Source organism: Thunnus maccoyii, chromosome 24, assembly GCF_910596095.1.
Source record: "Thunnus maccoyii chromosome 24, fThuMac1.1, whole genome shotgun sequence".
In the NCBI taxonomy this organism is placed as follows: domain Eukaryota; kingdom Metazoa; phylum Chordata; class Actinopteri; order Scombriformes; family Scombridae; genus Thunnus; species Thunnus maccoyii.
Genome location: NC_056556.1, coordinates 11,957,913 through 11,984,697, shown reverse-complemented (window position 1 = coordinate 11,984,697; position 26,785 = coordinate 11,957,913). Strand labels below are relative to the sequence as shown.

Sequence of the window (26,785 nt, the reverse complement as noted above, 5' to 3'; positions counted from 1 at the left end):
TTTGATATAGGCAACCAAAGGGGAATAAGTTGCAGCCTCGCCTGGATCGACATGTTGTTTGTTGGTTGTGATGATGAGGCCTCTGAGGACGCCCTCTCCCCTGGGCTGAAGAGACCTCTAAGGAGTATAGAGATGAAGAAAACAGTCCTGATAAGGTTGAGAACGCTGAGGTAGAGAGGGCTTACTCTCGGTTAAAGTAGCGAGCGCCCTTTGGTCGAAGAGATGAGATCAATAAACCAGGGTACAGTGACTCAAACAGCCTTTGAGCTGCGGGGTGTGTTTTATCTTAAAATCATCGGATGTAGGTAAACATATTGATCTCACTGTTCAGCCATGTCATCGCCCTGCTCTTTTTCCCCTGTTTTCTGTAAAGTGAGCTGTGGCCTGCGGAGAAAGTGAGTCAAAAAAGAGAGCGAGTGGCTGACTGAATCCGAGTCATTGCTATGGAAATGCAAACAGAGCAGGATTAGAGAGCAGTTTTCAGAGGCAACATCTGTTTGTTTATCAACCATGAAATGCCTGTTTCTGGTAAAAAAGAGAGCAAAAATAAATTGCCCACTGCTGATGTGTGCGTCTGAGTCATGCAACTATTAAACCTGACGCTCCTCCTACCGTGGACTGTTTTGATGGTTTGCAACAGTAAATGTGGTGCCAATTTATACCCCCCGCTGGTACCCACTTCTTTTTCTCCTCTCATCCTCCTCTCCCTCCTTCATTCCCTCACCCACCATGGGTTCAACCCTACTCTGTGACGGTGGGCGCTGCCAATTAGTGTCCCCCACCTGTCGCTGCGGGTCACTGGTGCAGACATCTGCTGGGTGTGAAATTGGCCATCTCACTTTCGTCCATGAACTTTGCATGGCCCCCCTGTCGGCCCAAACACACACACACACACACACAAACCCAGAGGCACAGATATGTTGCTATGACCTGACGTTGACCTTTATGGTATGGCCACCCTGCGTGGTAGGGGGAAAGGGGGAAGGGTGTGATACAAATAATACTTCTGGCTTGAATCATAAAACAATCCCTACTAGAATGGTATACATTACAGTGTATGTTTTGGGGTATCAAAAGATATTCAAAAGCTTTGACAGCTTGTATTCTCAATGGATCATTCGGGCTTATCACAACTTGAGTGTCATTGTTTCAGCTATCATTTCTGATACGATAGAACTGTACTCACTCAAGTGATTTCTGAGATCTTGTTACAACAAAGTCAGACGGAACAAGAAATGAACAATCAGATGATCGTGACAGGCTGTTAACAAGTCAACACTTTAGCCATATCGTTTAAAGCACTTCATTTAGAGGTAAAACTGAGTGAGCACACCTGAAATATAATAATAATCCTTCATTGCACAGCTACAGTACACACAGTGTGTCACAGCTAAACCAAGAAGTCTGTCTTTAAACTGTGCTGAATGTTCACAAAAGACAGTTTGGGTAATCATTTTCTCTTCCAGTCTGACTAACCTCGAGGTTTGTTATAACTTGTTTTGTCGATTTCTTTTCAGTGATGTCACCTCATTCCCAGATCTGAGAAATAAACTGATGACTACATTGTTATTGTTCCAGACAGGAGCAATAGCTAAAACTATGAAAACAAGAACCATGTTGTAATACACCAGCATTATCTTTTAACAACAGTCATCAAGCTTCATACAAGAGCTCAGCTGAACAAAAGAAACATCTATAAAGCATAATTTAAGAACCTGTTTCAATACTGAATTTGCAGGGCTTGTATTGGTATGAAAACATTTATAACAATACCCGGCTCTCCCTTCTAACTAGACAGCTGTAAGCCTTTCATACACTAACACGAGAGTCATTTACACTGACTCCAAGACTTTCATCCAGACAAGCTCTATCAAATTACACCAATTTGTAGCTGCAACACTTCAGCCTATTAAGCCTGATGTTTCTGAGGAAAGTTAGATTGGCCTTGAATAACTTGTTGACTGTATCTCCACGGCACTGACTGGAACAGTATTAGTTAGGGTAATCAGACAGAGACGCACACCTACAGTACGTTATCTTATCACTCTCATCCCATCCTTAACCTCAGTCTAATGAGGTAAGTGATTGCCTCTTCTTGTGTGTACTGTGAGTCTGTAGATTAGAATTTAAAATTAGAGTGCAGGAAGAAAACACCGGCTTTTTAAGTGCTATTTTTGAGACGGTGGTCTCCATTTAGCTCATCGGTATTGGCGGCACAGCAAACGGCATAGGGAGTGCTCCAGAGGAAATTATGGCAGGTCCCACTTTTACTGCGGAGTCCATCACTGCCACTCGTCAAGCCTGAATAGGATATGAGTCAGAGGACTTATAGGAGAAGACTTCGCATTGAGCACACTCTATTGTCACTATATGTCAATCACTGTCAGTGTGGCTTATACTCTTTACTTTATTAGCACAGAATAATGGTGATAGTGACATACCGACGTATAGGCTTCTTAACACTGATACATCTTCACATGGGATTGGGATGTCATGCTAGGCCTGGTTCATAACAGCCCGTCTGACACAGACCAATAGTTATTTAGACAAAAAAAAAAAAAAAAGGGAGCCCATTTTGGTGTAGGGCCCCCAAAGATTGCATTTCTGTTGCCTCATTAGATGGAGCCAATTAAGAAGATCTCTGTCTCATTATAAGTGCCTTGCCCCTGGGAGACAGCTGGGCCTGTCTGTTGAACAGTTTGTAGCTCCCTAGGTGTGTGTGTGTGTGTGTGTGTGTGCGTACAAACTGGGGGTGGCTGGGTGGGAATTGTGAAGCATCTTGAGCTCTGTGTCTTTGTAAGTTTGTCCATTTTATAATCAGAGGAGAATTAAAAGGAGCCCGAGGGGGAGCAGTCAACACATTTCCTGAGCAACGATTAATTTCAATGTTTAATATGGGCCACAGCTAACGCCATATGCTACAGTATACTGGCGATACAATGAACATACTGTGGCTAGCGGTAGGTGTCTCTAGCCTTTCCAGGCTAAAAAAAAAACACAAGGCTGAAGCTGTTGATTTTCCAAGTGATATATATATTTTTTAGAGAGGACTGAATAAAGCAGACAAAAAAAATGCTATTCTCAGTAGAAATTAGATTAGGACAACCTGAGTCTGCCTCTGATGAGCGGTGATGAAAGTACGCATCAATAATTAATGAGACCAATAGCGAAAGGTCAAGCGCACAGCGAGCTTCCTGCCTGACTCGCCATAGATCTGCCCTCAGCTTTACTGCAGAGGTGCTCACAACGGCAACGACTACTGCAGCGGTAAGGGGGTTTGAGTCCAGCTGGCTTTGAAATCACCAAATGTGAGGACGGCATTGATTCTGCAGCAATGATTTAAGTCGCCATTTTTTTTTTTTTACAGGGAGGATAAAAAAAAAAAAAAATAGCGGAGAATCTAGTACTTTATCAGCACTGTGGGCAGCAGAGAGAGATGGGAGAAAAAAAAGAGGATGACTCAGAGGTAGTGGGTGGATTGAGACCAGGTGAGACACTGGTACAGCAGATGGGCAGATTTTCAGTGTTTGGTCTCTCCATCATGTTGCAGGCGGCTCACTGGGTGACGAACACCTACTATTCAATCTGACATGAGAAACAGTAGTGCCATACATTTTCTGTTCAATAGAGAAGATATAATGGAGTTCAAGTTCAAAACTGGTACTCCATTTTATGATATAACAAAGGCTGTGTATCAGCAGAGTGGTGTAGAGAGTAGGCACATCGCCCTACATCTGTAAGGGCCGCCTAAGTTTAAGCCCCACTATAGGACTTCTCTAGTGTCCTGAATACAAAAAAGCTGATTCCACTTGATTTAATGAGTCACTTTGATATTACTATTAGTATGGAAAAGCTTAACACAGATTTTGTGTATTTTTTAATACTAAAAAATGATTATTTCTAACTGCTGTTTAACATGCAATCTCATGCCTGATACTTTGACACTTGGTTTAATGATGCTTTCTGATGCCTGGAATATTCTCGCTTAATATTAGACACAAAACTGCCTTCACATGTACCGCTACCCAACTGTTCTCAGTGGGCTCCGTTTTATTTTTAGTTTTGCACAAAAACAAAGTGCAATCTCTTTTTTTTTTTTTTTGCCGATCAACCGACATGGGGTTTGTTTTGATGATGAGAGAAAATGTTGAAGAGTCTTTCTAACTGTAAATGAGGAGTTGTATTTGTTGTTGTCGTCGCAATTGTCTTTTATTCTCATCACGAGGTGTGGACATGAAATTTATGATGATAATGCAGAGAAATCGTGGGAATCTTGCAAATCACAATTTCCTGGAGGGACCAAAAAATAAGTGTCTACAGCTGGCTACCTCTAGTTCTGCAGCTAGACCCAGAGGGAGACAGTCAGATGTGGGGATCACAGAAGACTCTCTCTCTCTCTCTCTGTCTCTCTCAAACACACACACGCACATTGACACTGACACACAGATGTGGGTCAGAGCACTGGCCCAATTAAAATGCCAACTTGTACCCTACTGTATCCTGTATCAGTTCCTCTCCATAACCTTTGAAAATATTGAAATTGACAACATTAACATGAAAACGTTACATCACAGGGAGACAGAAAATGAAAAGAAATAGTAAAACAGTAATTTCACGGAAGACAAAGGGGGATTTAGACTCACTGGTTTCAACAGGATCAATTACCGTTCACACTATCTTGATAGCACAAGAGTCAGTCAATGTGACAAGATTGATAAGAGGAGAGAAAAAATGAGAAGCACTGCAGGTAATTTAGCTGTGAAATACAACTTTCTACATGGCTGAAATGCATCAATCACAAACTGCTGTATATAAACAAAACCATGACCGGGCAATGCTGGTAAATGCTGGTAAATTACACTTTAGTTGATGTTTGTGCGACTAATTCTTGACTGAATTACAAGGACATGAATGTAGAAGTAGTACAAATAAGAAGAGAAATATTTGATTTGTATATTGTAGAGGCAAATAACTGAGGTTTAATGGTGGTTAAAATGCTTTCATTTAGTACACAAACCAAATGTTTTTGTGGTTTTTCATCCGAATTTTCCAGTAAGCCCTCCATGAGATAGGACTGAATGATCAACTAGGTCTAGTCATGAGACCTTAACAGTGATCTGATGTGACTTCCTCCTCCTCTCTCTCTCTTCCTATCTTTAGAACTTTTTTTTTTTTCAGATCAGCTAGACGCAGGCTGTGGGGTGTATGGGGTGAAATCACATGGATCAAATGAAGTTTGGCATGGTTTGCACTGGGAAGACAGAGAGTGTGCAGGCATGTGTCTGCGTACGAGGAGGCCTGTTTAAAAGGACGGTAGAGGTGGGGGTCTCCTAGGGGCGCATCAAAGCGTGCCGCGTCAACTGCAGCTTCACGTTAAGCTCAAGTCAGTGCCTCATTGTGTCTGTGTGAATGACCCTGGGGGAACACCAGCTCCCGCTGCGCTGCATACATTCCCCTCCACATGTTTGCTCTGCCCAGGGTGTGGCCCAGTTCGAGAGGATTACGCCGAGGAATGCAGCCGAGCCCATCTTTTTAAACAAGAGAGGAGTAGGGGGGGGGGAGATGAGGCCATGAGCATAAAGTTCATGTTCACTGAAGCTTCCTAAAGATCCAAAAACATGCAAATGCAATAAGCCCAGAGGGGGGAAGTTACAGTTAAGTCAGAGAAATCTCTAAACTTAAAAAAAATGCTGCCTTTGGTATCCATTAGCATTTAGGTGTCATTGTCTGGTTTCTGTCTGTTCTGGTAGCTATGGGGTAACAGATTAACTCAAGGTCGCAGGCACTTTCCCACTGAATCTTAATAACAATCTCTGATAATTGGTTTAAAAATGTTGCCCTGGTTCCCTGCCTGGCTAAACATGTCACTTGCAGACAGGAAAGCCCTCTTGCTCCCGCCTTCATTTCTTAACACCTGAGGTTGAATCGCTTGTTCTCTTCTCCTCCATTATTCTCTTAGCCATTCAAATATTAACACCTTTCCCTCTTTACAGGTTCCCTCGCTTCTTCATTTACAGATTTCAGCTGTCCCACGACCCCAGAAAACACTTACGCTCTTTTTAGGAGCGGAGTCCGGATTAAGATGTTCTTACAAAGCGAGAGAAACCAGGGCACCTCATCCCCAGGGGGGACTGTGCCGAGGTCTGTGATCCAAATGAGAAAACACATCCACACACCTGGAAGTAGCTTCTATTGTTTCTCTTGCTTCAACACTTTCTTTCTGACATCCTCAACTTGACGAAACATGATAGTGCCAGGATGCACCAGACCATCGCCACCTCTCAGACTATTGAAGCTCAGTCATGCGTAGAGTTCACCTGGTAAAATCTGACTAGTAAAACATGGGGGTAAGAAACTCTAAACAGCTCACGTTATCACAGTTCTGATCTTCTGTGTAAAGGCTTGGAGGCCTCATGTTTTGCACAGATGACGCATTGACACAAATATCTAAACACTCTCTCCAGTATGGACTGTATATATGAAGTCAGTTTTCTGCACTATTTAAAAAGAGCTATTTAGATGATAATCTCTCGATGAGCCGCTCATTTCCAGTGGAAATATAAACTTGTAGAGACAGCACTAAAGAGAAAAAAAAGATGGAAAATCGGAGAAATAAGCACCAACAAAAGGCTACTGTCAGAGGCACGGCCAATGTGACATCATCACATGACTGGTGTGATTGCATTTACTCCATTAACGTAGGTATTCTTTCCTACAGCCCCTTCCTCCCCTCATTCCCACTACCATTGAGTCATGGTTTCCATGGTCACTGTGCAACAAGTCAAAGAGCTTATAAGAAACAGCTTCAACCACGACACATCATTTGTGACGCTGCTGGAAACGCAGTGCTGCCTGTATTGATTATCTATCACAGTGAAAGACGTTAGTAGAGGAGAAGTAATGCTCAAGGAAGGAGAGTTTGGCCCAAACGTTTTACTTTTGGTTCAAAATTATGTGCAGCTGCTACAGGAAAAAAAGTGTTTTAATGGTGAGATATCAGTTATTACACATGTGCCCCTACAGACCTGGAACTGTGTTGAGCCATTTTGCTCTGCAAGTATAACCATATGGCTTTATCATGTCCTTTGTTTGATTAACTAATCGTAATGTCTCCCCACATATTTAAATCATCTACCTGTACGGAGGTTATCTAATGTTCTCATGCTGTTTTAACAACTACTATCTTGATTCTTACTAGACAGTTAAATGTCATGTTGTGCCTGGCACCCACCAAACCTGTCTGCACAGTTTTAGTTTGCATGCAATTTTCCTAATTCAAAAGATAAAGCAGAAACAAACCTCAAATGTATGGGGAAAGATACAAAATACCAGCAGAAATGATTTGGGTTGGTCTGGATGGGCGCCGTGGCCATGACTTTAAAAAAAAAGTTGGCATATCTGAATGTTTTGCTACTCTTGTTGTTGAGGTCACCACTGTTAAATGTTCAAGTCATGTCTCAATGGAAATAAATAATACTTGGTAAGCTATCTCATGTCTACCAACCAAATGTGAATGCAGCTTTAGTTGGACAGAGATGAAGCACCTTGTCCTATTTTGAGAGATGACAAATGCAGCATTGAGAGACTGTATTTCTAAAGCCCACAGTGTAGAGCAGGGGGGACAAAAAATAATCCCCTAGACATTACACTATAGAAATGCTGAGAGTAGCGCGGTGGAGTCAGGGCGCTGCAAGGTTTACGATCGAGATAGCAGGAGCAAACCAAGCAGGAGTGATTCCTCATCGTCATTTGTCCCATGCAAAGCACACTAACAGAAAATGCAAAACCGGGTATTTCGGTTGCCGTTGCCTTGGCAGGTCATTCCTCTGCTCCAGATGAATGGAACTGGTGCAAATGGTGCAAGGGAGCACTGTTTGGCTGCTCCCAAACGCTGCTCCCACTAGACCCTTCACCATCAGCCTCGGCTCAGTTTTCACACCTATAGTTTGTTTGCTTTCATGCAAATCAGTGGATGAGTTGCTACTTTGTTGCATTTTCCCTTTGGTTTGGTTTCACACTGTAAAATTTCATGTGAACCAAAATGTGTCAACAATAGCCATGTGGGAGCTGTCACTCCATTCACTGGTCAGAACTCTTGTGGGGTTGGTGGGGGGAGAAAAGGAGTTTGTTTTTCTTCAGGGACAGTTATCCAAAATGGACCATTGGCAGAATCAGCATTTCTTCCTAACTGCGGTCATCGTTTGGGCCATATACCAAGCCAAAATCTGCAAGCAGAATGCCACATTTGAACGCACTCCAAGGCAACATCTAGAGAACAAAGTATTGGGTTTTCCATTAATATATTAAACCGTGGCGGGCTGTGACAGTTTAATCCCCCACATATAACCGACACTTGCAACACCGACACACACGTACACACACGCACACACATCCAGTTGTTTTGGTCCGTACCCAAGTACGATTGCTGTGTTCACACCTGCCCAGACGTACCGCACAAAGGGGGAAAACGCTCCAGGGTTTAATTCAACTGAACTAAACAAGGCAGGTGTGAAATCATGCTAAAATTAATAACACCTTTTAAAAGCTACTTAGCAGAAGATGATTGCTAAGAGTTTGCCAGTCAGAGACATCTGTGATTTATATAATCTCATCTAAAGGAATTTTCTTTTAAATGTTTTGTGGCCCAAACACTCGATGAACCAAAAGGCCAAAAAAGTAAGTCATGAGTGATTATGTGGCATCCCTGGCACAGCATACTTAAAAATCATTTTAGACAAACAATTATTTTGAGAGTACAGGAAGGAGCCACTGTCATCGGATGAGTGTTTTTTACCAACTCAGTGTGAAAACAACAACCAGAACAGTCAAATTCTACAATGAGTTGGCGTGCTTGCCCACCGCTGCCTGACAAGTGCAACAACAGAGTTACACCTCCTACTCCACTCCTCTCCTGAGCCTTACCTTTCACGTGTTTATGAAAAGGACCCTTCTGATCATTGGCCAAGTCATGCCTGGCAGCACACAACCCTGGCATGATAACCCTATCAGATGAGAAGACCCAGGAAGACGATACGGGCGTAATGGGGTGGAAATCAGCCTGCCATGGAGCGAAAACACATTTCCTAATGCATAATAAAGCATTCATTCTCTTAGCTGTCACGAGGAAAGTCTTTGTGAGAGAGGGGGCGAGTTGGGAGTTAAAAGTACAGAGAATCCTGTATTCTCGTTCTGTCACTGGGTTGTATGGTGAAAAGAGGGGGAGAGAAAGAGAGAGTGGCTGCAATTAGAGACAGATCTGTCCATACATTTTACACTTTAGCTGCATTACGCTTTTAGCTGATGGGCTTTCAGACAGCAGCTTACACTGACAGCTGAAAAATTCCTTGATTGACAATATTATAAGCAACCTATAGTAAGCTATAGGAGGGCCACAGCCATGAAGCCCAGATAGTAGATGTAACAAATATTTTTCAAGAAAATGAGAAGAATAAAAAAGGAGCCACGCACGAACGATATCTTCAAAAGCCTCTCCCCATCAAGTACCAGCTGGAAGTCATGATGCTTGTATCAAGGTAGACTCTTGTCGTTGGGAGGATATCTTAACAATCCAATGGAAATATCGCTTAGTCACCATTCTAGGCTTCAAGAGAGTGTGTTGACTGCTACCACTCAGACAGATTGCTATTAAGCTAACCAGCTATTGCAAGATCTCAAATTTTGGATTGTTAACTAAAACCAAACAAATCTAACAAATTCAAACTAAAACCTCTCTTATATTCTAGCTACGCCAAACTGTCATAATACAGGCAGTAAACTTGTCCAAAGATTATGTCCCTTGGGTTGCACAATCTCACAAATGGACACTCGTGATTGATGTTTTATGTGCTGTTATGTCCAGGAGCCGTGTGCACACTTTACCTTTAAGAGTCTGTGTTGCAAACTAGTCCAGTGGATTTTCCAACAAGGAGCTGATAGAGGAGTGTCAGAACACTTTGTGTCAGACGAGGAAGACAACCCTTTTGTCCACTCTTGTCAAGTATCACTTGACAAGACGCATGGAGTTGGCTGAAAACAATGGAGTGAGCCTACAGCTCACAGCATGGAAGTCTGCAAATATGCTGCCTTGACGCAAGCATCAAGACTGCCAGCCAATATTGGATGGAGGCTTTTGCCTCAGAGAGCATTATAAAGTGAGACACTTAATTCATGTTATCAGAGAGCAGGGGTTACATGGTAAGTAACCTCAAGTTCTTCTGGGTAGTACAGCTGCCTCTGAGTGACGGTAAGTGAGGAAACACACTGTTCCTTCAAACAAACTGCACTCAAAAGCTGTTTAGAAGATGGGACTTGATTTATGTTGTGTGCACACAGCATGCTATTCTTTTATGACATTCTGTTTATTCAAGGTACAGATGATACATAACAGTAATTGCCAGTAGATTGCCACAAAGCAAAGAAACATCATTGATAGTAGTGTAAACGAAAGGCAGCACAACTCTTATATTATTCTTTGTGTTCTATGTTATTAATACTGTAGCACGTTGAGTTTCACTATGAATGACAAGTATGGTACAAATTAAATGTATTATTATTATTACTGTTATTACAAGTTTGCATGCTTGGGTCATTTTGTTTCCTCAGTCAGGGATGACTGCTAAGGAAAAACAAAATCATGTGATGTGAAGAGGGAATTTCAGGCCTTCCCTTGCATGGTGCAACAACAAATCGATCCCAATTGGAGTCAGCTGTTTGCTCATTAAACCATAACAGTATAACAGCTTGCTAAATCTGGCAGCTGGGAAGGAGTGTCATTCAATGGCTAACTGCAAGCAATAATTCCGCGAGCCTTACCATGAGCTATGTCTTAGCCAAGAAAACAGCTGATAGCCCATAATGTCTTCATCGTGTCAAATAAATAACTGACCTTAAGCAACATGTAATGAAAAGGGCTTTTACACACTTCAAAGATCTTTATAGCTTTCAAGTGCAAAAAAAAAGTGTGGAAAGCTTGCAACCTGTTTCAGGAGATATAGGGCCACAATCCAACGATGTCGCCTGCAAACCACTATTTTTCAATTTAATAACATTTTCAGGTATAGGGAAACATACCACATAGTTTTTATTAACAAAAGCTCTTCGCTTCTAGTGAATCTAGTCTGTCTTTTGTCTCAGGCCTCTTACACAACCTTGAAAAATGTGAAATACAGTCTCCTCATACCGCACTGCTGTATATGTGAATGCAGCTACAGTTCATACTTAAAAAAAAAAAAAAAAAAAAAGACAAACTCCTCACAGTTCCAGTGTTCTGCTCTAGTTTCTTTGGCTATTTATCATTGTCACAGCTGCTTTTTTTTTCCTACACAGCTTGAAAATAATGGGTTGCTCTCGGATGCAGTCATCTTATTTGCAGCATGTGGGGGCTTGTGTGAAGCGACCTTGTTATAATTGGGGGGACTTTCAAAGTATCTGGTGTTAAACTAATTTAAGATATTTTACCACTATGAAAAAGCAAAAAGGTTCAACAAGAGTATCAACCATAACAAATGTAACAACAACATAACATCTTGCATGAGGGGCGAAAAGATAAACTACAGGCCTTTATTAAAGGAATAAATAGTTCAACATGGCTTTAAAGCCTCTAGAATTTCATACCAACCAAATGTTATCAATAATAACCAGTTGACAAAAAAACAGATCACCCACATTCAGAGATTCAATACTTAAACCTCTTCTTAGATCTGTGGGAACCAAACCAAACAAGCTCTGACTGTTTATGTTGTTCGTTGGTTGTGTGTGACAGCTGACATGCAACCAGGAATAGAAGCCCTGAAACAACTTCAGGCGATCAGATGTTCGCCCACAAACGCAGATGATGGACAAGGCATGGTAACATTAGTAGAACTTACCGTATAAAAAAACCTAATGGGCACGCACACATACATACACACACCTGTGGTGACAGTGAACATGACAACAGACCTCTCTGGCCTTTAGCTTCATAGGTCAGGCTGGTCTGCTAACTGCAGCACAGCATGGAGACCTGACACATATGCTAATTTGAGCAGACAACCTACACCCACCGACCATTAGGAACCACAAAGCTGTAACATTTTATGTCAGATGCTATATTGGTACTGCGGAGATGTAATCCAATTATTCATATTTGCTTTACATCATTTGACAGGTCCATGAGGTTGTGTTAAGAGAAATAAAATAACGAGTATGAAACATGATGATTTCTGCAGGTATGTGTGCCAGGTATTCATGACAACAATCTCATGAAAAGATCTAGAAGAGAGAGAATCTTACAATCAATTTGTATCCAATACTCTGGAGAAAAAGAGCAGCATAAGGGAAGAGGATAGAATAAAATTCATAACATCCCTATTTAAAAGTCCTTACCTTTAACGAGTCAAAACAGGCGATAACCCTCCCATTGTCCACCTGGCAGCTTTTGGGCGGGTGGGCAAATTTGCATTCCTCATCACTGCGTGAACAAGTCCCTCTCTGAAACTGCCGGCACACTTCCAGGGTCAGCCATTTTGTGTCACGTATCGAGGCAATGTTTAGAGCCATGTCAGCAGCGCTGGCTGAGGAGCTTGGGTGGAGTTGAGCCACTTGGTTTAAGGAGGAGGCTATCCTCTGAGGAGGTGTTACAGAGTGTTCCAGTAAAAAAAAAAAAAAAAATGAAACTAACAACAACTAAAACTGATGGAACATGTAGCTAACAGTGATCTGCTTCAGGTCAGTGGATGAGATTTATCCTCACGGAAAGGAAAGTGGAGGTAATGGACTGGCAAAGTCTATGTGACCGGAGCATGGGACTGCACTGCTGTTATTGAGTTTGTCAGTTGAACAGCTAATTGTTCATCAATCAGTAAGTCTCAGTTGCAGACCTCTGACAAGGCAGAGGGGACATGCTCGGACACAAGCTCTACTGGTTGTACCAATGTCCCCAAAATGTCCTTTGTATGAGTGATGATATCTGTGCAAGGGCTGATGTTGAGGAGCGAAAGCGGTGCTATTTCGAGGTGCTATGGCACAGATTAGGACGACACAAGTGGCTTTCTATTGTTTAAATGTCCTCAGTACCTACTCTTTCTGAGATTTGGCACCTTGGCCAGCAGTGCAGTAGCTCCACCTCTTCACTCGAGGGTTCTTCACACTGAGCACAGGTAAAGACGAACCAAGGGGCTAAGCTATGTCCTGTCACGACTGCAGAAGGAGAAATCTGGAGCTGTCCGAAAACACCCAGGAATCTTCAAGTAGGGATGTTGTCTCACAAGGCACTTTCTGTCAGTGATCTGAAGTGGAGAAAGAGAGAGAGACAGACAAGAAACAAACAGCATGAGGTTATTTTCAGAGTGAGAAAATGGCTTGCTAAATACAGTGGGCAACGATTTATCTAACAGGCTTCAACAGGCGTTAACAGTGTTTGTGTATGCATGTCAATCTGAATTTGTGTACGTACTGGCCCTGAGGGGTGCTAGCTCTAAAGGGTACATGGCTGATGAACTAGAAAAAAGGCAGTTGTGAGGTTATACAGAAGCCACTTGAGTTTAAGTCCCCCGATCACTGGTGTGTGCCATTGTACGGGGTGACTACAAGCCCACTGGCTCTCCAACATATTGCATACAAAGCGGTGAATGGCAAAAGCCTCTGTGCTATGAGACAGTGGACAAGAGCATAGAGTCAGAGCAGAGATAGAAAAAAGCCCTAGGGTCCAACCCGCCCTGTAGAGCCATGCACGGCGGGATGGTGCAGCCAATAGAAAACCGCGCAGCGCAGCACTATTCCGGGCAGCCGTCCAGCAGCCAGAGAGCGACCGAGACAGATGCATATGCCAGTGCCAGACACGATTATGACGCTGCCCTGTGTCCTGCAATATTCACTGGTCTCCCACTGTCCAAATTAGATACCGGCTCATTGACAGCAGCCTGTCAATTTACATTCATGGGGGAAATGTGTGTATGTGCACCTTGCCTCATCCTGGAAAGACACCGGTCCCTGTGACTGGCTGTTGTCTAGGGAGAGAGAGGGGGGGGACAATTGGTGGAGCAACAATCTGAGGAAGTGACCTTTAGCTTAAGCGTATGAAATCCATTACTAAGCTACTGCGCAGGGAGCTCTTTTCTTGGCACATCTGGAAATGTTTTTCTGCTAACCAGGGGCGGGAAAAGGGGGCTGGGGACACCAGACCGAGGGAGGAGACAGAGAAAGGTTGTAAAAACCTACAGCTCTGGTTAAAAGATTCCCCTCTACAGTTTAAAACATATAAATTCATCTATGGAAAAAAGACAAGACCAAGAGTAAACACCACACCTAACCCTAACCTCCACCGCAATTAGACTTCAACAAAGACGATGTTTAATACCACGGGAACATTATCTTAAACAACCTCTAAAGGCATATGACAAGCTCTACTTTGTGTTAATGAAGGCAAGTTGAGACTTGTACTCAAACCATCTATGCTACTGTTAAAGGAAGAAGAAATCCCTTTACAAATTCCCTTCATAGACAGAAACCTTTAGACAGTTGTCATACAGTTCTTCAGGTCTTGTCAGATCTGGATTAGGCCCAGTATTCTTGGTTAGGTTAGTTAAACTTGGTCTCTCTAATTGGAGACTTCTGAATTCTGTTTGTAGTTTTGTGCAAAGTGTTGAATATCAAAGGGAGACATTTTAAAAGACCATTAGGATAAGATCATATATCCATATGGTTAAGTGTCCTACAATAAAAAAGAAAATCTTCCAGACTCTGTCTTTTTTTTTTTTTTTGGCTTGGTTTTCTGGTCACAGAGACAAGTAGTCTTTCCTTAGACAACAAGCAGCAAAAAGATGCTTCCCCTTGAAATCGCCCACCAACCCTACACTGTTCCAAGCCCATGAATCCGGACCATTGTCTAGCTAATCATATTGTCCCACTTTAGTGCTGATCATGTGAAATGAGATGAGAAGCTTCCTCGCCCAATCGTACTGACGCCCAGGCTCCACTCTCCAAGGCAGGATTTAATTTCACACCATCTCCCCAGGGAGAGAGCCAATCGCTGCAGAAGAGATAGTCAGGTAAGAATCATGTCAGATCTGACCTTTAACAATTAATCCCTTCTTATTTTTAGAAGCCATAAGATGTCTGTGATAAAGCTAACCTACTTTGTCAGAATGTGTGAGACACTGCTTGAAGTGGGCCGGTACTCACCGCTACGCAGTATTGGCACGTCTACATTTTACTATTTTGTGAACCGTGACTTTTTCTCGCACATAGGCACTTGCTTGGCATGTAGCTTTGGGTTTCCTTTTTTTGCTGGATCATCCAGCGAATAGCAGTCAATGAATACTGTTTCGAATGTGACTGCACGACCAATAAAAATAAAACAATTCTTCTTTCTTGTTTACCATATGATGATATTGATAGGTCAGATTTTTTGAGTGGCAGTGCATTTCGCAAATGCCAGATTGTGAGCGGCTCCTCCTCTTTCACTCAGTGTACAACCTGCACATTGCACAGAGAAACAGAAGCCTACTTTCCGCTAGCTACCTGCTTTTAATATAGTTAAGACAAAAACCATGGCGAAACAAAGCTGTTTGCTTAAGTTTGTCACAAAAATATGTCATACGGAGCAGGAGGAAGAGACTACTCCTGCGCCAGGTTTCTCCTCTTACAAGTGCCAAGTAACAACATGTACGTGAGCTGCCCCTTTCCCCCGTCAGCAGCAGCAACAAGCTGAACTGTTGAAAGACTCTTTTCAACTGTTAGTCGGATAAAAACTGGCATCAGGGCATCAGTGATGACATACAGACTGAACTCTTTGTCCCTGCTCTCCTTTGAAAGAGAACTGACTGAAGTGTTGGACTATAATGAAGTAATTTCATTGTTCAACACCAACACCAGTAGTCTTCTGCTGTAATCATCAAAAGTAAGCTAATTTACCATTTCAGACTGTGGGAAACTGGTGCATTCAGGCAAGTATAGTTGTAATGGCCTATTTTGGTTAACATACAGTATGCGTTTCAGAACCTATTAGTAGCCTATGATTGGTCTTGGACATGCTAGGCCCACCTGATTTTCTCTGTGCTCGCCCACGCTGTGATTTCTGCCTATGCTACTGGCCAGTACTCTTATCTGCCCTCTCCATATCAGGTTCTGTGGGCGATTCATAATGGCCCTAAAAAATCTGCATTACCTGGGGGGCAATATATGACGCTCACCTGTTCCCGCCTGCCTGCTTTTCTCTGTTGGCACACACGAAAGCTAGAGTACATAGTCAATTATTTCTTACTCTAATAATGGTTGTCCCCTTGATTAAATAAATTCATGTAGTGAACATCAACAATATCTACTAATATCTTTTATTCACTGTAGAAATTCAGAATGTAATACTTAATGATTTGCTGATAGCAGCCGCTACACATGCCAACATGTGAATAAGGGGAGTAATGGCACTTATTTTTTTCTACTTCAAGCACTGGCGTGAGAGGACATTAATGCCATTTCTCTGTAAAATTACTTTGCCTCAAATGATGGAGTAAATTGTGCTAAAATGGCTGGTAAACACAGCCATCAGTTTTTTTTCTTTTTTCAGTTGAACAGTGGAACTTTACAGCACTCAGTCTTTTATAAAATCGAGTGGGCCGACTGGGTGGGTAAGGGTTGGTTAGGGTCACCTGAAAAGCTCACAAGGGACTCGACAGGTAAAATGCAAACAATGTTTGTCATGAAAGATATTCAAAACAAATGATGAGAACTGAAGATCAAAAGTACCCTCATGTGGGTGACGGTACGATAAAAATCATGCAGGAACCTGACGGCATGTCTGCTCCCATACTGTATTGACTGTATGACTGTGTAGTATCCCACGGTAATTTAACTACCGTCCAAACAAATGTTACACAAACGGGCATTGAAACTAGGCTTAAACCAATTCTTTAACTGACTGGCTGATCAACTGACAGAGAAATAATGAGTTATTTTTATGACACATCATCTCTTAAAGACAACTTTGGGCTTATGATGATTCATTTTGAAATGTTATAGGACAAGTGTTTAACATACAAACAAAAAAATATTAATAGAATAGTCAAAAATTATCACAAGCTGCAGCTCAAGATTTACTAAACAGTAACAGTAACCACAGTCAACTGCAATAACTGTAATATTAAGCACACACATGACAGCTGGTTGTTTCAACAAGTATGAACCACAGACATACTGTATGTTGAGAATGTAAACCTTGTTTGTTGTAAGTTATATGTGCATCAATAAACTTTACAGAGATGGAAATGTAATAGTGAGAATGTTGTATTAGCATGTAAGCTGATGCTAGCCTCTTTTTAGCAGAGATGGCTGAGACTTCTTACGCTCTCGAAATAAACCACAGCCCCTGCTGGAAAAGCAAACTGCCAACCCGGGGGGAAAACTGTTACCTCTGTCATATAACAACATCCTATCCGTAGAGCATGAGAAACTCAAGCACATAGTGGAAAAAAAATAGCTTTGGAAAACTCTAGCTGAGGTCAGAGGCAGTACACGCAGTTTGAGTTTAGTCTGGTTTGACGTGTCCTTGGACAGTGTGCCTCTGTCTTGGTTTAGGCTCGTTGAGCTTCTGCTAGTGCATTACACATACAGTACGGTTTATGCTGAGCTTAGCAGTCGCATTTCAAGCACAATGCTACTGATATGAAGTGAGGGAGGGACAGATGGTGGGCAGGTAGGAAGGGACCATCCAGCACCCTATGTTTTGACCTCAGAGATTAGCACTCCTGTGTACCCTCATGGCTGAGTGAAGGACTAGTCTAATAATTTGGATTTGGCAACGCAGAAATATATTCAAGGCTTTCTAATGAAACGTATGCCATGCGATTTAACATTATGTTATTCCAAATCAGTGAGTTTATACCAGATGCATTACAATATCCTGAATGTGGAGATGTTAATGAGGCTGTTCATTTTGCCAAATCATTATTTAATCATGACAGTGTTATCCTTGTTTTCAGCTATACAGGAGCATATTTTCCAAAAACCCCAAAAAGGACAAAACCTGTGTTCAGTATAAGTATATCCTGTTTTGCTCTTGAGTTCCTGCAAGAAGGCTTTGTCCCCTCTGTGTCATCAGTACAAACAGTGGACAGACAGGGTGACCTGATAAAGCAGGGCAGAGATGTGAAGAAAAGCACCACAGTACTAGACTTTATGGATTACTGACGCTTACTAAGGCCAGCTGGCAGGAGCATTATCTTGGTCAGTCTGCTTAATTGAATGAGAGTCAGCGGGACTGGGGCGTCTCGAGTGAAAGTCATTGGCTTGACCTCTGAATACCACGTATGTAACCCATTAGTCTGGTATCTGTGCACTCTGGCTGTGCGGTGCGGTTTATCTCAGCTGCTTGTATTTGTTCAGCAGAGACGATAAGCTACCTGGTTTCCATTGGTCGTAAGCCTTGTGACAACGTTTACTGTGGCACCAGCCAGGTGTTGCCAGCAAAATAAAGTAGACATTACAAATGGCTGTGACAGACAAGCTCATAAGCAGGGTACCTGAGTGGCTGCATTTCCATTTTATACCACTTTATGCTGGCAAACCACAGCTGTGTGGTCATTTGCATGACCAAGAGGAACAAGTGGTCAATGTTTTTCAAGGCTGTGGAGAGAGGACCTCATTGTAGAGGGGAAATAGGAAAATGTTCAGTTTCCAGTGAGTAATGGAAAATGAGTGAGCCTTATAATACAGGTTTTATCAAAATGTCCTTTATCCCTAGCAAACCCAATTTCAAAAGATGATGATGATTTAGCCTACGTGGGCAACGGTCAATATTTCGGGGTTCTGGTGTAGCCAGTGGATATCCGGATAACGGATATCCGGGCCAAGACTTCCTCTTCCGTGCGCCAGTCGTGGTTTCACAGTCCGATTAGCAACTTGACACAGTCCAGACAACATTTCAGCTAATCTCTATAAACAGATATATGCATGTGAATGCAGATAATTAAAAAAAAAAAAGCTAATAAAAAGTTAAGTCGTCATCAGATGATAGTCCCGACATTGTATTTCAGCCAATGCATTCTTCCTCTTTTGCTCTCTACATGGACTGTTTACCTGCATGCCAACCAAAGCCCGCTCAAACATGATTGGTCAATACTACTACAATAGGAAACCAGAACGCTTCCGGTACCAAAATCTTGTCCCGCTGCCTACAGATTCTGCATCCATATGCAGATATCTGTTTATAGAGATTATAATAAACCTAACCTAGCTTTCAGGGTGACATCACAAACTTGTTGGCTTGCAAAATGTTCCTTTGCCTCTTCCAGAGCGGATCAGAGCAGGGCTATACCCTGCAGCCTAATTCGTATTTAATACTATAGACGCTATGATGCTTATGAAATTGTCTTTGGCATAAGCTACGGCTCCTTGAGTTCAATATTATCAAATACCATTAGCGATAAGGACGAGTGAGTGAGCTCAGCAGAGGCTATACCAGGACTAAGCTACTGTTCGGAGGTAACACAAGAAGCATTTCACACAGTCAGCAGATAGGTGTGCCCCATATCATAATAGCCTTAGCTAAACCACAGTGACCCGAATGGCCCTGCTCATGATATAGGATTGGGCTTTCCTCTCCTTAGAACAGATGACCTACTCTTTTTTTTCACTATCATCTGCTAATTTTTTTCAAGCACTTCCATGAAAACAGGCAAGAAAGAGTTTCAGCATCTTTGATTGATATCAACCACTGCACTCAGTAAATAGACTTGTTTTCCTGTGCAAGTGTTCTTGTCTGCTCCCTGCTTAGCCACAGGACTCAGGCAAGTCATCAGCTAATTACAGTATAGTTGGCAGCCAGAGGTGAATAGTGCTGTTCAGATAAGCATGATGATTAACAGAATACTTAGGCTTACTTGATGTAAAAGTCTGCATGAAAATTATAGAAGCATGCTTACAACTGCTCTCAGGCATACTGTGACTGTTTTGTAAGTTTCACTGGCACTGAATATATCCTAAAATCAAGGATAGCAAACACTGTGTTAGATTAAAGCTCTTGTACATTACAATATAAAATGAAACACATCAAATTAATGGAAATCTTCAGCACTTGAAAACATGAGAGCTGAATGATTCAGCAAACTCACCCTCGTGTCACAATGCAATCAGACTATGTACCTCTTTCATGCAGAAGAAGATGTCTGAAAACCCCACTGACCACTAAATCCTTTTAATACCATCGCAAGGTACAATTTCCATGGGAGTCAATACGGTGAAAGGGGACTTCTGGCTGACAGGGTCTTGCAGTAAGGACTTGGTGCTTGTCTGAGACTTATCCCATTCTTTTCACAACAGGAAGGGCTGAACTGATGTTCCATTTTAGAAAACACCCACTTCCCCTTGATCCACGGCCAGACGTGTGACACCACCCTGGCCTTTTCCATGCAGGCGATAATGTCCACTGCTTGACTGCACCAGACCCGGCGGCTAGCGAAAAGCTAAATCTAGACAGACAGCAGAAAGCTAGGGACACGTCAACCATGCCCCATCTAACTCAGGAGGTTAATTATGATGTGGGCCTTATTAGAACTGGGAAGTCCCAGCTTATTCGGGCCATCAGCTATTTGTATCGACATACACATAGGGTGTTGAAACATCAAACCCTGTTCTGTACAAACAACCTTTGCCTGTAGATAACAAATTTGCAACAGTTACGAGGAAAAAAAACTTTGTGAAAACTACACAAAGCGAGCAGTGACAGCGCACATGCCGCACAACATGACAAGTTTTTCTCTAGAGAGTGAAAAATATGGAGCCCGTGTGGCAAAAAAAAAAAAAGAGCTCCTGACATTTGCACTGAGGAAAGGGGCAAGTCAACTGCTGTGATAATGCCTCTCTCTCAGGAGTCGAAACAGAAAGTCCATTACAGCGCTGGAAACTGCAATAAGGGTAGTTACTGCGTGGCTGCACTGCTCCTGTGCATTTATCCCACTCTCTTTCTATTTTTTCCCCCCGTTCTTCCCTCGTCTCATTCTCATGCTCTCGCACAGATAAAACATTCCCTCTCCTCCCTCCCCACCCAGACTGGTATGCAGCACACTGCAGCAAAACTCCTGAAAAAAATTTAAAAAAAAAAAAAAAGAGCCAGCCAATATGACGGTTCTTTCCCACCTCGTTTCACTGGGTCCCGTAGCTCTGCTGTGTGCCTCTGTCTGTCTGCTGTCCCGAACATAGGAGGCACCCGGTGCTTCTGTGACACTGAGCTACAGTACAGCTCCCTTCAGCCTCAGCAACTGGAGTTAATGACCATGTGAACTGTTGTCATTCCTCGCGAGCTGCCGAGTGCTGCAGCCGGAGGTCCATGCCTAGACAGGGATTTTCTCTCGATGTCTCTCTCTCTCTCTCTCTCTCTCTCTCTCTCTCTCTCTCTCTCTCTCTCTCTCTCTCTCTCTCTCTCTCTCTCTCTCTCTCTCTCAGCCGCGGAGCAAGCGAGTGAGGCAGGCAGGCAGGCAAGCAGGAAGCAGAAGAGTGTCCACTCCAACTATCTGGCTGAAACACTTCCAGCCACCCCCCCCCCCCCCACAACCACCCCCCACACCCCACACCCCTAAAGCCAGCCCCTTCCTGCCCACTAGCCTGTGGCAAGGCCCTGCCCCTTAACAGCTCCAGCCAATAGAAGAACAGCTACTCCGTATCACAGCTTTCTGTATCTCCCTATTGGAACAGAGTACACTAAGTGATGGGGTGAAAACTGCGCTTACAGTAACAACCTATGAATGCTGATCTTTAAAGGTATTTCCCCCAATTTCATGCCCTGCTAAACTAGCTATCACATTATTCATTTTTTGTCCATTATTCTCCCGGGGAACTTTATTATATTCAAATTTGAATCAGTTTTCCCTCTAATAGAAAGTAGCTCAAGAATATGAACTCCAGATTTCTCGTACAAAATTACCACTAAGAAAGTAATAATCACAGCGTTGCTGCAGTCTCATAATGATGATCAGCTCTGTCCTTGTCTATGTTCTATGATTACATTTAACACCATCCCCCCAGGAAACAACAGCACTGCCCCTCCTCCCCCCTCCCAACTCTCCTCCACCTACCCTCAGCATCCCTCCTCTAAACTCCTCTCCTCCCTCTCCTCCTCCTCTTTTACACATCTCTTCTCCTCCCCTCACCTGTATGTTGTCTCAATTCCTCTAATCTCTCAAGCTCTATTTCAGTCTAATTCCTTAGTTTACTGGCCTGGAAAATTGCACAGTAGTGAACATTTCTGTTATTGTTATTGCATCAGAATGTGCTTAGGAAAAAAATGACTGGCGCTGGCTGGGGTTGGAAAGTCTCGGTCTGTCTCCACCACCGCCCCCCCACCCCCCCATCCTGCTCCCCTCCACCCAGTTGATGACATGCTGGTTGGCATCATATGAGCCGTGAAGCCGGAGCGTCACAGAACTGATGAGTCAGAGATCCAGCTTCATGACTTTTCGATCCAGATTCAATAGAACAGCTGTACCGTCTGTCTCTCTGGCTCTCCCTGTGTCTGTCTCTCTCTCTCTCTCTCTCTCTCTCTCTCTCTGCCTCTGTCTCATACAAAGTCACAAACAAAGGCTGTGAATGACGCGGCAGCCTGGGTGTTTCGTTAATATCAATGAGGCTAAACATGCTTTACAGTTCCGTGATGAACAAACCTGTTAACTGTCTGACAACGCTTTGATAACTGTATATAATCTGATGTTCCACAGGCAATAGATTTGTCAAAGGGTTTTGGGGGAGATGGGGGTTGGGTGGATTAATCTCTCTAGCATGAAAATTTGTCTACCTCAGCAAATGACACTGTATACTGATGTCATCTTAGGCACTGGGGCACCTGTAGGGAAATAACACAGACTAGCGCTTTGCCATTATATGAAGCTTGAACAGGGAGGAGGGGTATACCAGCCTCTGTCAAAAGCAAAAGTGTCACCTGACACCTTCAGTGAATGTAGCCTCGCGGCGCTATATCATGTACACAGAAGTGGCAGATTAAAGGGAAAGGAATGCTCGCAGATGGCAACAACTGAAACTTGACTGGTATGATGAGAAAAAAAAACAACTTGATATGTTATTGTTCATACAGAACAATAGCTGGTGATAGATGATGCTCAAGCTTATCAGTCTCTCATTTGGCTGCAACCAACTTCTCAATAACCACATTACGGATTGAATAACTGTCAATAACTGTATAACAAGCCCTGCTTGTAGCTAATTTCCACCGGCAGACCTCAGATAGCCTACCTCCTAAATAGATTTGTCCGACAGGAAAACAAACAAAAGCCTGGCAGACAAACAAGCTGAGCCACTTCCTTCCCACATGGTATCCCCTCCCCTCTTATTATCCCTGTCCTGTTTGACCCCAAACAGCTTGGCTCGCACACAACCAGATTTAGGATTTCTGTGGCCCACAGTGGCTTCATTTCCAAATACAAAAGAAGTATTTTGAAACAATAGCTAATTACAGCAAATGAAGATTGATGAGTTTGAAAATGCTCCCCAAGCACAGAGCACTATGTATTCTGTGTTATCGCTACTGGATAGCTGAACATGACAGGGAGAAAAAAACAGGGCTTAGAAATAGGGCACCAAAGACAGATCAATGAAAAGGCAGCTGTCTTTTTCTATTATTAGCCGTAATCAAATATCAAGCGGCAGAGAGTTGTGCTTCCTTCCGCTTGAAAGCCATTCTGGTAAATATGTCACACACTTAGTCCACATGATGATTGAGAAACAAATGCCTAATAGATGCACAGGCAACTGGTCAACCAGGGTGTTTTGGAGCAAGTTCAAGGCTGTGCATTGAGACTGTGTTCAAAAGCAGAGATCAAAAAGAATCAAAATCAACCAGGAAATACTGGATTCAAATGTCACTTTGACTCCACATAACATAATTTTTCATACTTCTGATGACAAAAAGCCAATTTCCTAACAATCATTGTGCAGTGTGGATTGCTGTTTCTTACTCACTTGTACCGTTACTTTAATAGCATGAATGAAAACAATATATTCCATACAAATGGCAAGCCAAGGTCCACTTTGTGTTGTTGTACTGATTAGCTTGCCTTGTCTCACTGCGCTTCCATTGTTACAGCCCTGTTCTGAGATGTCAATTTGCATTTTCAGGAAGACCAATTACTGTATATGACCTCGCAGTTAGCCTGATCAAAACTTATTAACCTTACCCAGGTGTAAAAAGATCTTGCTCAGTCAACCTGCAGTAAATTAAAATGTGCCTCCACTTACGTCTCATTAGAGCTGGTTTATTTTTCGTTGTACACAGCAATTAAAACTAACAATCCATTAGTCAAGATGACACTGCATTCATTGTGCATATACATTTCCATTTGAAAGTAATAACATGCAATAGTTCACTGTAACCTGGATATATGCAGGAGCTTGTGACAATGATGCAACGCCATTGCTTACATGATGACACTATTTGTCTTATGGTGTCAATAATAAATCAGTTATTATCAAACCTATCCCCGACTGATTTCATCAAGTCTTTAACTGCTTCACAAATAACAAACAGTATGTCCCAAGAAGAATTACACTGATCAGTGCAGGAGAGACACAGAGATAATGTATGCTGATTTCATCTTTGTTTCTATGGAGCAGCTTTCACTTGTTTTCATTAGCTCACTGGGCAGTGATTAGTGGCTAGCATAGCCATCCAGCCATGAGCTCATAATGTTCATGACACTGGAGTAGCATCATTAGGAATATTTTTAGCCACATCTACTGTCCAAAGAGCCGCTATATCTCCCATAATGCCACATGTTTAAATATATGCCAAAGCCAAAGAGTGCTAGCTGCTAAGCTAACTACCTGCAGCTTACCTGATGACGAACCTGTCACATCCAGCTGCACTTCAGCCGCCGCCGCCGCTTCTCCAGAGCGCTATTTCGGTTGGACCCACAGCTCGGAAATGGACGGCAAGAAATGGTCTTCGACTGAGACTTCTCACTAATTCTTTTCAGCAGCAAACTTTTTCTCGCTTTCGAAATATATTTCAGTGAAGGGCTGGAGTAAGCTATCACTCGCTACACGCTAGCTCGCTAACTACTTTTAAGGCTAGGGTAGGAAGCAACAAGCGATTTTGACAGTTCGAGGAAATGTTTCATGAGCTTCGCCAGGGGGTTCATATTAAGGTCAAAACATTAATAACGCGTTCATTATCAACTATGCGAGCCATAATAAGATGCAATTTAAAGCTAAATAATTTTGTATTATATTATGTTGATACAAGTCGTTCCGTGTAAACACGAACATCCACCTCTATTCTATAACTAACACTATTCTCACCCTACAGTAAATTTGGTACAGTCCAGAGGAACCAAGAGTAAAGGGAGGGGGGGCGCTTGTTACCTAGGAAACAACAGTGAATCTCCCAGAGGGAAAAGATGTGGTCACTGATTTATGAATCAGTGACTGTCTGTCTGTCAAAGTAGCCAGCAACAGACAAGATGAAAACATTAAAGCCATTTGACAAAAACTATTGCCATTTATCAGTGAGCTACTGTATAAATCCCCTAAAGTTATAGCACTTTTAATGGGCTACAATACAGTAAGCCACAAGATAGATATTGAATTTTCATATATAGCTATATTAATGTAATGGTGTTGATACCAGAGTGATTTAATTGATTTGGCTTAAATATATGTATATATATATATATATATATATATGTATTTTGTATATATGTGTGATGAACTGTAACTGCTGTCTGTACAATAACTTTCTATAGGGTTTAAATTCACTGACTCTCTTTTTATATAGGCTATATATTTTTTAAATATATATATTTTAATGTTTCTATTGCTTTTATATTTTGTTATTATCTTTTATATGTCTTTTTGTGTATATTTATTTTCTGTTTGTACTGTAACGGAGCCTCCAAAACAAAGTATTTCACACAATTGTTCTTTTATAACCGGAGTGACACTAAACATCTTGAAATCTTGAATCTTGAATATATACACACACACACATATATATATATAAATATGTGTGATGACTTTGTTATAATTATGTTATTATTTCAAGCCTGTCAAAAAAATCAAACTAAAGACATTTAGTTTGACTGCTCAACATATCATCACCTCTTGATGCTTTGCAGAGGAGCATGCACATCCCCAGCATTTTGCAGCCTAATTGCATACAGCTGGCTGGATTTAGCAGTCTGTGACACACAGAGACCCGTTGTCAGCAAGGAGCGCAAAGAGTCAACAAGAAGCAAGTCACAAATATCCCCGGAATGAGCAGAGAGGCACAAATTTAGCCCTACTGACTGCTGCCCACGCCATGTGCTGCCTATTGAGCATATGAACAATGAACATAGCCATCACAGACTCTGCAGGCTCTGTCAGGGCCAAGGCCTGCTTCATCACAGTTTGTCAGGACACAGGCCTTTGGCAGTGTCAAGGATGAAGACGTTATTAGTTGGCAAGATGTTAACTGTAATATTTCACCGAGCACAACAGTTGTTTGACGCACAGGAATTTATGGGCTCCACTTAAAATTTATCATGCTGAAATTCAAAGATGGAGAATAAATCTGTGGTCAGGCTGCTGATGGTAACTGCTGACATAGACAGTCAGACTTGTCATAGCATTATTCACCATGTGACATTTGGCAGCCATCACGCTGGTGTCAACGTAAAAGTTCATTACTAAGCATGATCTCAGGCAGACCAGCAGTAAACGAACTTTGAGAACATCAAAAGAACTCAGAATTTTTTTTTTCTCCTGAAATGCAGGTGTTATCTCAACCTGCTCATGTTCTTTTCAGCATTTAATTAAAAAAGTCAGA

General features: G+C 42.3%; 1 protein-coding gene across 9 annotated transcripts in view; it reads right to left on the bottom strand.

Moving 5' to 3' along the window:
• Nucleotides 1–25,371, bottom strand: part of mbnl2 (muscleblind-like splicing regulator 2) — a 56,107-nt gene extending 30,736 nt beyond the window's left edge. For 3 of the 9 annotated variants that reach the window (XM_042404766.1, XM_042404770.1, XM_042404771.1), the window contains exons 1-2: nt 24,813–25,371; nt 12,364–13,265 (exon numbers count right to left, since the gene is read on the bottom strand). In XM_042404766.1, the coding sequence (XP_042260700.1) occupies nt 12,364–12,537 (174 nt within the window). In that variant the 5' untranslated portion in view covers nt 12,538–13,265; nt 24,813–25,371. Of the gene's footprint in view, nt 1–12,363; nt 13,266–21,108; nt 21,336–24,812 lie in introns of those variants that run through there. The other 6 variants (XM_042404765.1, XM_042404768.1, XM_042404762.1 and 3 more) reach the window with 4 other exon arrangements.
• Between the last annotated feature and the right edge of the window lie 1,414 nt (nt 25,372–26,785).